The sequence below is a fragment of the Mytilus edulis genome, chromosome 8 (genome assembly GCF_963676685.1).
Source record: "Mytilus edulis chromosome 8, xbMytEdul2.2, whole genome shotgun sequence".
Lineage (NCBI taxonomy): Eukaryota > Metazoa > Mollusca > Bivalvia > Mytilida > Mytilidae > Mytilus > Mytilus edulis.
This window is the reverse complement of record NC_092351.1, coordinates 68,750,318-68,762,785: the sequence shown is the minus strand read 5'-3', so window position 1 is coordinate 68,762,785 and position 12,468 is coordinate 68,750,318. Positions and strand designations below refer to the sequence as shown.

Here is a 12,468-nt window from a genome sequence, read left to right as displayed (position 1 = left end):
TATAGCTAGGTGTTGATATTGACTTTCTCCTCTAGATGTTTATATTGACTTTCTCCTCTATGTGTTAATATTGACTTTCTCCTCTAGGTGTTGATATTGACTTTCTCCTCTAGGTGTTGATATTGACTTTCTCCTCTAGATGTTGATATTGACTTTCTCCTCTAGGTGTTGATATTGACTTTTTACTCCTTTCTCCTCTATATATAGCTAGGTGTTGATATTGACTTTCTCCTCTAGGTGTTGATATTGACTTTCTCCTCTAGGTGTTGATATTGACTTTCTCCTCTAGGTGTTGATATTGACTTTTTACTCCTTTCTCCTCTATATATAGCTAGGTGTTGATATTGACTTTCTCCTCTATGTGTTGATATTGACTTTTTACTCCTTTCTCCTCTATATATAGCTAGGTGTTGATATTGACTTTCTCCTCTAGGTGTTGATATTGACTTTCTCCTCTATGTGTTGATATTGACTTTTTACTCCTTTCTCCTCTATATATAGCTAGGTGTTGATATTGACTTTCTCCTCTAGGTGTTGATATTAACTTTCTCCTCTAGGTGTTGATATTGACTTTCTCCTCTAGGTGTTGATATTGACTATCTCCTCTAGGTGTTGATATTGACTTTCTCCTCTAGGTGTTGATATTGACTTTCTCCTCTAGGTGTTGATATTAACTTTCTCCTCTAGGTGTTGATATTGACTTTCTCCTCTAGGTGTTGATATTGACTTTCTCCTCTAGGTGTTGATATTGACTTTTTACTCCTTTCTCCTCTATATATAGCTAGGTGTTGATATTGACTTTCTCCTCTAGATGTTGATATTGACTTTCTCCTCTAGGTGTTGATATTGACTTTCTCCTCTAGGTGTTGATATTGACTTTCTCCTCTAGGTGTTGATATTGACTTTCTCCTCTAGGTGTTGATATTGACTTTTTACTCCTTTCTCCTCTAGGTGTTGATATTGACTTTTTACTCCTTTCTCCTCTATATATAGCTAGGTGTTGATATTGACTTTCTCCTCTAGGTGTTGATATTGACTTTCTCCTCTATGTGTTAATATTGACTTTTTACTCTATGTGTTAATATTGACTTTTTACTCTATGTGTTGATATTGACTTTCATTTAATAAATTTGAGAATGGAAATGGGGAATGTGCCAAAGAGACAACAACCCGACCATAGAAAAAAACAACAGCAGAAGGTCACCAACAGGTCTTCAATGTAGCAAAAAATTCCCGCAATCAGGGTATCGACTTTCTCCTCTAGACTTTGATTTTTGATTTTCTCTTTTTTCATCCTTTAGAATTGGTTTGATATGACATTAATGCATTCTTTATGTATATATATCGGAACTGCATTTAATGAAGAAATTTTTCTTTACAGTTAGCTGTTGAATTCATTTACTGCTTAGTACTGATCGAAGTTTTAGCCAAGGTATTTTTCAATTATGTTATTTTAAGTATTAAAAAGGTTTATATTTTTTTTCATTTATTTCCTAGTAAATCCTGCAATTGACACCTAGTACTTGGGTGTTTAAAACCAAATCCTTGCGTCTAATGCTTTAAGGAAATCGACAAAGTTGAAACGCAGACTCTGAAGAGGACCCCAAAATGAACTGTTACCAGAAAGAAATATCCATTTTACCTCTTGCTCAACATATGCATGGAAATGGCAAACAGGAGACTTTATTTGTACATGTACATGTACAAATAAAGCGAAAATTTATTTGTATACCTGTTATTTGTAGCCGGATTACAGGATAAATGGTTATGTCAGCACAATTGTGAGGTGAATAGTTTTGGTATGCCCTTGAAAATAGATGTACTTGTTATGAAAAACTGTAATCTGAGCATTATAATTAGGAGCCTATAAGAATTGCTATGATAAAAATTCTATATTGAATTTCTGATTTTCATATGATTGTTTTTTTTTGTATTGATTACTTGGGTTGTTGCCTCATTAATTTATTATGTTAAAATTGTTTTATTTTCAGTTGAACTTCCATCCAGGACATGATGATTTGGTTCAACATGTAATCGCTCAGTCATTCAAACATTTCAAATATAGAGACAAGTAAGATAATATCTACTATTTCACATGATTATGAATGTGTTAAGTATTAAAGGGAAACAATATTACTATAGTATTGGAAATTTTACATTCTATGATCATGAAGATGTCAATCCTAAAGATAAAAAAAAATTAATGAACCCATAAAAAAATACAAAAATTCTAAACTATAATGTCTACTTTTGAAAAATAAACTTAAAACCTTGTTCCTTATAAATAAATGATTAATTAGTTGTTGTGTGTTTAATTCTTAGTCGCAAATTTTTCCTGAACATCCAATAATGAAAGTGAATTAATGGCTCCTAGATACTTAAAAAAATATTCATTACAAAACAAACTTCTGCATCACATTGTATAACAACCTCATATTTTAAAAAGGTTCTCAGGTAAAAAGTATATGAAAAACTGAACATCAAATCATATCTGTCTTTCAAAAGAGCAATGAAATTAAAATTAAATCAGCATTATTGAATTTTGAATTATTGCGTGTATTTATTAATGTGATTTTTCAAGAATGGACAAAAATGTGAGTTTTATAACTGTGGTTTAGGAAAAAAAGGGCATAAAAAAAATTGAAAATTGTGTAAAAACTTTTGGATCATTAGTGTTAATATGTCATTTTAGAACAGACAAGATAAAAACATCTAGTGCAAATAAGTTAACTTGGCTGATATTATCAATTGACTGCTTATAGGAGTTATATCTCTTTACAGACTGTTTTTATCTTATAGGAGTTATATCTCTTTACAGACTGTTTTTATCTTATAGGAGTTATATCTCTTTACAGACTGTTTTGATCTTATAGGAGTTATATCTCTTTACAGACTGTTTTTATCTTATAGGCGTATATCTCTTTACAGACTGTTTTTATCTTATAGGAGTTATATCTCTTTACAAACTGTTTTTATGCCCCATTTATGAGCATAATGTTTTCTGGTCTGTGCGCAAGTTTGTTCGTTTGTCCATTCATCTGTTCATGTGTTCGTTTGTCAGTCTCTCCCGCTCCAGGTTAAAGTTTTTGGTCAAGATAGTTTTTGATGAAGTTGAAGTCCAATCAACTTGAAACTTAGTACACATGTTCCCTATGATATGATCTTTCTAATTTTAATGCAAAATTAGAGTCTTGACCCTAATTTCACTGTCAACTGAACATAGAAAATTATAGTGCGATTGGGTCATCCGTGTACTATGGACACTTCTTGTTATCCATGTTTTCATCCTTATAGAGACCATTTTGGGTAGTGAAAAATTGTAAATAGAAATTTCGCAATAAAAATAGCAGGGCACTTGAGAAAGGGGGTGTCACCAAAATGGGCACTTGCGTCAATAAAAAGGGCGGGCTCTACACTCTGTTCAAACTTTGTAGCTAGAACACTGTATAAGAGTTATTGATATTTACAGACCGTTTTTATGCCCCACCTACGATAGTAGAGGGGCATTATGTTTTCTGGTCTGTGCGTCCGTTCGTCCGTTTGTTTGTTCGTTATGCCCCACCTACGATAGTAGAGGGGCATTATGTTTTCTGGTCTGCGTCCGTTCGTCCGTCCGTCCGTCTGTTCGTTCATCCGTCTGTTTGTTCGTCCGTCTGTCCCGCTTCAGGTTAAAGTTTTTCGTCAAGGTAGTTTTTGATGAAGTTGAAGTCCAATCAACTTGAAACTTAGTACACATGTTCCTTATGATATGATCTTTCTAATTTAAAAGCCAAATTAAACTTTTGACCCCAATTTCACGGTCTACTGAACATAGAAAATGAAAGTGCATGTTTCAGGTTAAAGTTTTTGGTCAAGGTAGTTTTTGATGAAGTTGAAGTCCAATCAACTTGAAACTTAGTACACATGTTCCCTATGATATTATCTTTCTAATTTTAATGCCTAATTAAATTTTTTCATCCAATTTCACGGTCCATTGAACATGGAAAATGATAGTGCGAGTGGGGCATCCATGTACTTTGGACACATTCTTGTTATCCAGGGTTTTAATCCTTTGTAGAGACCATTATGGATAGAGAAAAACTGCAAAATGCAAAGATGCTAAGCATAAGAAGATCTGCAAATAAATCAACATTGTTGTAATAGTCAAATGATATTAAAAAGAAGATGTGATATGATTGCCAATAAGACAACTCTTCACAAGAGACCAATTGATGCAGAAATTAGTAACTAGGTCCTAAATGACCATTTTTACCCATTTTATATTTTTTTTTCAGAAACAAAGAGAGATAAAGAGCAACAATATATATTCAAAATATTACACAAAATTAGGTCTGAAGTTAATATGGTCAAAATAGTCATTGTTCCATGAGAGTAGTTCTTGAAAGAGGATTTCTTTTTCTCCATATTTGCAGTTTTATAATACATATAGAAATATAAAATGCCAAAGTGTTCTCTTGAATAAGATCTACAAACATGACAAATCAGTAGCTGTAATAAGACATTGCTGTTTCTCACAAAATATGTCTAACATGGAAGTTGTTATTAGAAAATACGTTTATGAATATCAGATCCTGTTTTTTGAAAAATTTAAACATGACCAGCATATCATCACACTCGTTATGATTAATGCATTTAATTGTTATTTTTCAGTATTCAGACTAACCCTAACTCTGGTAACATCAGTATTATAAGTGATCTTTATGCTGAAGTGATTGGCGTTCTTACGCTCTCTAGGTAAGAAATTTGAAGCTTTTAAATTTTCAAAGTCCTTGTAAGCATATTTGTGGATTAACAGTTTACATTGACATTCACTTTTAACTGTATCATTTACGTTAAAAAACAATATCCTTTACCACGGCTGGTAATCTACACACGCAGAACATTTGGTTCTGCAATGAAAACCGTGAGAGGACTTTCCGGTTGTGCTTGAGTGGAGTAATTTTCACCGCTTCAAAAGGTATGTACATTTCTAAATCTCAATTTTCTTATTCAACTGATCAAAATATTGAAAATCAGAGAATGCTATGCTGTGGTGAATACTTTAACGAAGAGATACATGTATCATTTACTGTTGTACGTAGAGTTGAACTCCTACAAAATCAGTTGCCCCACGAGAAATTGCCTTAAAAAGTGAAATTTCAATTTTGAAATGGTTCTATTTACAGACCTACAAGTTCAAATTAAGGTTTTTTTTCGGGCAATGGGTATGAATGTTGTTTTTGGCTGCGTGTACACTGTCCGGTGTTGATAGACGTCTTAATAATTCCAAAATATACATTATTTCATTAAGTCATGCGTGAGGGGATCGGTTCTGATTGAGGACATCATGAATGCGTGAGGGGAAGAACAAACATTTTTTTTTTAATCATTGGCTTTGTGACTTTTGTTGACTCAATAAATGTGATCAATGCTGATTAAAAGCACAGATTTATCCTAATACTTTAATAGATAAAAACTGATCACTGATTCAATGAAATCAAACTATTAATTGTTTGTTCAATTTCAAAAAATGCCATTGTTCAAAGGAAAAAGGAAAAGAGGACTGAAATTGAATCTCTACAAAAAGCCATGGAGATACAAGTTATCCCCGCCCTCAAAGCGAACTTAACCCTCTTGGAGTAGTCCTGTCGTCAAATATACGTCACAGAGATCACCACATATATTTAAGAAAAGTATATCGCCGATCAAAACTTCAACACCTATATATATTAGACGTAATCTGTTCACCCAAAATCACGAAATTTTCGAAACAAAAATGGCAGATCAACAGAATTTATTATTCACGAACATCGATGAAAGCCAAGATAATCTCGAGGAAGACCATAAGGAAGAGCATGTATTAGACAACGAAGAAGATATAGAAGAAGACATAGAAGAATACCACGTAGTAGACCACGATAAAGACCACATGGAAGACCTTGAGGAAGAATATAAAGTTTTTCAAAGTGCTTTAGATAAACTCTCAGACGTAGGGAAAAGGGAAAGATTTTTGATTTTTTTTTCATTAGTACAGAGTGGACGTTTTCCTTTTAAACAACATTGCATTCGACCTGTTTTTGGACATTGTTGAGTAGTTTGAAAAGGACGAATCCAGACGAATGAGATACTCACCAACATCTCTCTAGTATTTTTGGTTATCATTGACAACACTTTTTCTTTTTATTCTTCGTGAAACATATTATTAAACCTAGGTTCCCACAATTTATTTCATAATTCAATCTCATAAATTTTTCTCTAAGCACTGTTTTTTCATGAACAATGTTGCCTTATTTAGGTAAGTTTCAACGACTCATAGCTTGAATATAAAAATATGATTTGTACTTCCCCTCACGCATTCACGATGTCCTCAATCAGAACCCATCCCCTCACGCATGACTTAATGAAAAAAATGTAGTTTTTAGAATTATTCAGACGTCTATCAACACCGGACAGCGTACACGCCGCCAAAAACAACATTCATACCCTTTGCCCTAAAAAAACCTAAATTTGAACTTGTTTGTCTGTAAATAAAACCATTTCAAAATTGAAATGTCACTTTTAAAGGCAATTTCTCGTGGGGCAACTGATTTTGTAGGAGTTCAACTCTACGTACAACGGTAAATGATACATGTATCTCTTCGTTAAAGTATTCACTACAGCATAGCATTCTCTGATTTTCAATATTTTGATCAGTTGAATAAGAAAATTGAGATTTAGAAATGTACATACCTTTTGAAGCGGTGAAAATTACTCCACTCAAGCACAACCTGAAAATCCTCTCACGGTTTTCATTGCAGAACCAAATGTTCTGCGTGTGTAGATTACCAGCCGTGTTTACTTTTGATAGTATCCTATTGTTTACTTTTAATAATATTAAAATTGAGAATGGAAATGGGGAATGTGTCAAAGAGACAACAACCCAACCATAGAAGAACAGACAACAGCAGAAGGTCACCAACAGGTCTTCAATGCAGTGAAAAATTCCTCCACCCGGAGATGTCCTTCAGCTGGCCCCTAAGCAAATATATATACTAGTTCAGTGATAATGAACGCCATACTGAACTCCAAATTGTACACAAGAAACTAAAATTAAAAATAATACAAGACTAACAAAGGCCAGAGGCTTCTGACTTGGGACAGGCGCTAAAATGCGGCGGGTTAAACATGTTTATGAGATCTCAACCCTCCCCCTATACCTCTAGCCAATGTAGAAAAGTTACGCATAACAATACGCACATTAAAATTCAGTTCAAGAGAAGTCCGCGTCTGATGTCAGAAGATGTAACCAAAGAAAATAAACAAAATGACAATAATACTAAATAACAACAGACTACTAGCAGTTAACTGACATGCCAGCTCCAGACTTCAATTAAACTGATTGAAAGATTATGTCTTCATCATATGAATATCAGGCACAATCCTTCCCGTTAGGGGTTTAGTATCATACCATCATATCATATATGAGAAAAACATAACCAATGTCATGCAACAACTGGTTTTTATACGACCGCAAAAATTTTAATTTTTCCTCGTATATTGCTATCACGTTGGCGGCGTCGTCGTCGTCCAAATACTTTTAGTTTTCGCACTCTAACTTTAGTAAAAGTGAATAGAAATCTATGAAATTTTAACACAAGGTTTATAACCACAAAAGGAAGGTTGGGATTGATTTTGGGAGTTTTGGTCCCAACATTTTAGGAATTAGGGGCCAAAAAGGGCCCAAATAAGCATTTTCTTGGTTTTCGCACTATAACTTTAGTTTAAGTAAATAGAAATCTATGAAATTTTGACACAAGGTTTATGACCACAAAAGAAAGGTTGGGATTGATTTTGGGAGTTTTAGTTCAAACAGTTTAGGAATTAGGGGCCAAGAAAGGGCCCAAATAAGCATTATTCTTGGTTTTCGCATAATAACTTTAGTATAAGTAAATAGAAATCAATGAAATTTAAACACAGGGTTCATGACCACAAAAGGAAGGTTGGGATTAATTTTGGGAGTTGAGGTCTAAACAGTTTAGGAATTAGGGGCCAAAAAGGGGCCCAAGTAAGCATTATTCTTGGTTATCGCACCATAACTTTAGTATAAGTAAATAGAAATCTTTGAAATTTAAACACAAGGTTTATGACCACAAAAGAAAGGTTGGGATTGATTTTGGGAGTTTTAGTTCAAACAGTTTAGGAATAAGGGGCCAAAAAGGGGCCCAAGTAAGCATTATTCTTGGTTTTCGCACCATAACTTTAGTATAAGTAAATAGAAATCTTTGAAATTTAAACACAAGGTTCATGACCACAAAAGGAAGGTTGGGATTAATTTTGGGAGTTGAGGTCTGAACAGTTTAGGAATTAGGGGCCAAAAAGGGGCCCAAGTAAGCATTATTCTTGGTTTTCGCACCATAACTTTAGTATAAGTAAATAGAAATCTTTGAAATTTAAACACAAGGTTTATGACCATAAAAGGAAGGTTGGGTTTGATTTTGGGAGTTTTGGTCCCAACAGTTTAGGAATAAGGGGCCCAAAGGGTCCAAAATTGAACTTTGTTTGATTTCATCTAAAATTGAATAATTGGGGTTCTTTGATATGCCGGATCTAACTGTGTATGTAGATTCTTAATTTTTGGTCCCGTTTTCCAATTGGTCTACATCAAGGTCCAAAGGGTCCAAAATTAAACTTAGTTTGATTTTAACAAAAATTGAATCCTTGGGGTTCTTTGATATGCTGAATCTAAAAATGAACTTAGATTTTTATACGACCGCAAAATTTGAAAAATTTTTCGTCGTATATTGCTATCACGTTGGCGTCGGCGTCGTCTTCGTCGTCGTCGTCGTCGTCGTCGTCCGGCGTCCGAATACTTTTAGTTTTCGCACTCTAACTTTAGTAAAAGTGAATGGAAATCTATGAAATTTTAACACAAGGTTTATGACCACAAAAGGAAGGTTGGTATTGATTTTGGGAGTTTTGGTCCCAACATTTTAGGAATTAGGGGCCAAAAAGGGCCCAAATAAGCATTTTCTTGGTTTTCGCACTATAACTTTAGTTTAAGTTAATAGAAATCTATGAAATTTTGACACAAGGTTTATGACCACAAAAGAAAGGTTGGGATTGATTTTGGGAGTTTTGGTTCCAACAGTTTAGGAATTAGGGGCAAAAAAAGGGCCCAAATAAGCATTATTCTTGGTTTTCGCACAATAACTTTAGTTTAAGTAAATAGAAATCTATGAAATTTAAACACAAGGTTTATGACCATAAAAGGAAGGTTGGTATTGATTTTGGGAGTTTTGGTCCCAACAGTTTAGGAATAAAGGGCCCAAAGGGTCCAAATTAAACTTTGTTTGATTTCATCAAAAATTGAATAATTGGGGTTCTTTGGTATGCCGAATCTAACTGTGTATGTAGATTCTTAATTTTTGGTCCCGTTTTCAAATTGGTCTACATTAAGGTCCAAAGGGTCCAAAATTAAACTTAGTTTGATTTTAACAAAAATTGAATCCTTGGGGTTCTTTGATATGCTGAATCTAAAAATGAACTTAGATTTTTATACGACCGCAAAATTTGAAAAATTTTTCGTCGTATATTGCTATCACGTTGGCGTCGTCGTCGTCGTCGTCGTCGTCGTCCGGCGTCCGAATACTTTTAGTTTTCGCACTCTAACTTTAGTAAAAGTGAATGGAAATCTATGAAATTTTAACACAAGGTTTATGACCACAAAAGGAAGGTTGGTATTGATTTTGGGAGTTTTGGTCCCAACATTTTAGGAATTAGGGGCCAAAAAGGGCCCAAATAAGCATTTTCTTGGTTTTCGCACTATAACTTTAGTTTAAGTTAATAGAAATCTATGAAATTTTGACACAAGGTTTATGACCACAAAAGAAAGGTTGGGATTGATTTTGGGAGTTTTGGTTCCAACAGTTTAGGAATTAGGGGCAAACAAAGGGCCCAAATAAGCATTATTCTTGGTTTTCGCACAATAACTTTAGTTTAAGTAAATAGAAATCTATGAAATTTAAACACAAGGTTTATGACCATAAAAGGAAGGTTGGTATTGATTTTGGGAGTTTTGGTCCCAACAGTTTAGGAATAAAGGGCCCAAAGGGTCCAAATTAAACTTTGTTTGATTTCATCAAAAATTGAATAATTGGGGTTCTTTGGTATGCCGAATCTAACTGTGTATGCAGATTCTTAATTTTTGGTCCCGTTTTCAAATTGGTCTACATTAAGGTCCAAAGGGTCCAAAATTAAACTTAGTTTGATTTTAACAAAAATTGAATCCTGGGGGTTGTTTGATATGCTGAATTTAGAAATGTACTTAGATTTTTAATTATTGGCCTAGTTTTCAAGTTGGTCCAAATGGGGGTCCAAAATTAAACTTTGTTCATCAAAAATTGAATAAATGGGTTCTTTGATATGCCAAATCTAACTGTGTATGTAGATTCTTAATTTTTGGTCCAGTTTTCAAATGGTCTACATTAAGGTCCAAAGGGTCCAAAATTAAACTAAGTTTGATTTTAACAAAAATTAAATTCTTGGGCTTATTTGATATGCTTTATCTAAATATGTACTTTGATTTTTGATTATGGGCCCAGTTTTCAAGTTGGTCCAAATCAGGATTCCATATCAAGTATTGTGCAATAGCAAATAATGAACTTTTTAATCAAATAAAAAATTTAGAAAAAGATTTAGAAGAGATTTACTCTTTTAAAGCCAAAGGAGCCCAAGTTAGATCAAGAATAAAATGGGTAGAGGAAGGGGAAAAAAATACTAAGTACTTTTTATCCCTAGAAAAGAATAGACAGGCTAAAAAATCTATTAATAAATTAATGACCAAAACCGGTGAGGTTACTGTTGATCAAAGTAAAATATTAGATGTAAGTAAAGAGTATTATAAATCTCTGTACAAAAGTACATGTCCCGAAACTGAAATTCTAAAGACATACATAGAAAATACCCTATTGATCATTCTTTAAATCCTTGTGAAAGCAAACAAGTGGATGGTAAATTAACCTTAGAAGAGCTAACATCTTCTATTTAATTTATAATATGAAACTAAATAAGACTCCAGGCAAAGATGGCTTAACTGTTGAGTTTTATCGACAATTTTGGCCAAATTTAAAGCATATTGTATTGAATGTTTCTAACACATGTTATGATAATGAAACTTTATCTGAGACCCAAAAGATTGGGATAATATCATTGATTTTAAAAAAAAATGACCCTTTGTCCTTAGATAATTACCGTCCAATTACTTTGTTGAATACTGATGTAAAACTTATTACATATACCTTAGCACAAAGACTAAAAAAAATTTTACCCCTAATTATACATAGGGATCAAAATGGTTACGTTAAAAATCGATATATAGGATTCAACGTACGCCAAATTCAAGATATTATAGATTATGCTGAAAACTTTGATATAGATGGAGCTATACTATTTATCGATTTTTCTAAAGCATTCGATTCACTCGAATGGGACTTCATGCTGGAAACATTAAAAAAATTTGGATTTAACAAGTCTTTTCAAAAGTGGGTCAAAACACTTTATTGTGATATAAAAGGATGTATTTTAAATAACGGGTGGATTTCTGAAACCTTCGGGATTCAACGGGGAATTCGAGAAGGATGCCCTTTAAGCGCGTTACTGTTTGTTTTATCTGTTGAAATACTGGCTTGTAGAATAAGAGATAATAATGATCTGAAAGGGATACAAATAAAAATTGATAAAAAAACTCATAGCCTAAAAATCTCACAGCTAGCAGATGATACAACTCTCTTTTTAAGATCTAAAAATGAAATAAAACATGCACTTAATTTAATAGAAACTTTTGGATCTTTTTCAGGACTTAAACTCAATAGAAACAAAACAGAAGGTATATGGTTAGGCAAACTAAAACACTGCAAAGACAAATTTGAAAGTATAAATTGGAAAGATAAGGTGAAAAGTCTTGGCATTTATTTTGGCCTTAACAAAAAAGAATGTGAAACACTTAATATAGATAGACAGTTTGAAAAATCAGAAAAGATACTAAATGATTGGAAGAAAAGAAAACTGAGTATGATAGGAAAAATAACTATAATTAAAACACTAGTTATTCCCAATATAACATATGTTGCTTCATTGATAAATCTAAGCAGTGAAATTATAAGTCAATTTAAAAAAATCTTATTTAATTTTTTATGGGAGGGTGGTAGCGAGAAAGTTAAACGCTCAGTGTTAAGAAAAGATTATATTGAAGGGGGATTAAAAATGACAGATATTGATGCATACATTGAAGCTATTGAAATAAATTGGGTTAAAAGATTAACTGATGAAACTTGCGCTAACTGGAAAATCATACCTACTTTTTATCTTAGAAAGTTTGGGGAAAATAATTTAATATTTAAAATGAATCTTAATTCTCATAAGTCACTAGAAAACCTTAAAAACTTACCTACATTTTACTTTGAAATTTTGAAATGTTGGATTAAAAATGGAGGAGGGAAGACAAAAGTACCT

At 33.1% G+C, this 12,468-nt stretch overlaps 1 protein-coding gene across 13 annotated transcripts in view; it reads left to right on the top strand.

Annotated features, from left to right (window-relative positions):
• LOC139486839 (protein furry-like) overlaps window positions 1–12,468 on the top strand; it is a 380,646-nt gene that overhangs the window by 34,424 nt on the left and 333,754 nt on the right. For all 13 annotated transcript variants that reach the window (XR_011655645.1, XR_011655644.1, XR_011655643.1 and 10 more), the window contains exons 7-9: window positions 1,382–1,432; window positions 1,992–2,071; window positions 4,651–4,734. Coding sequence is in view for 10 of the 13 variants with exons in the window: in XM_071271853.1 (XP_071127954.1) it covers window positions 1,382–1,432; window positions 1,992–2,071; window positions 4,651–4,734 (215 nt within the window). In the remaining 3 variants the exon portion in view is untranslated. The remainder of the gene's footprint in view (window positions 1–1,381; window positions 1,433–1,991; window positions 2,072–4,650; window positions 4,735–12,468) is intronic.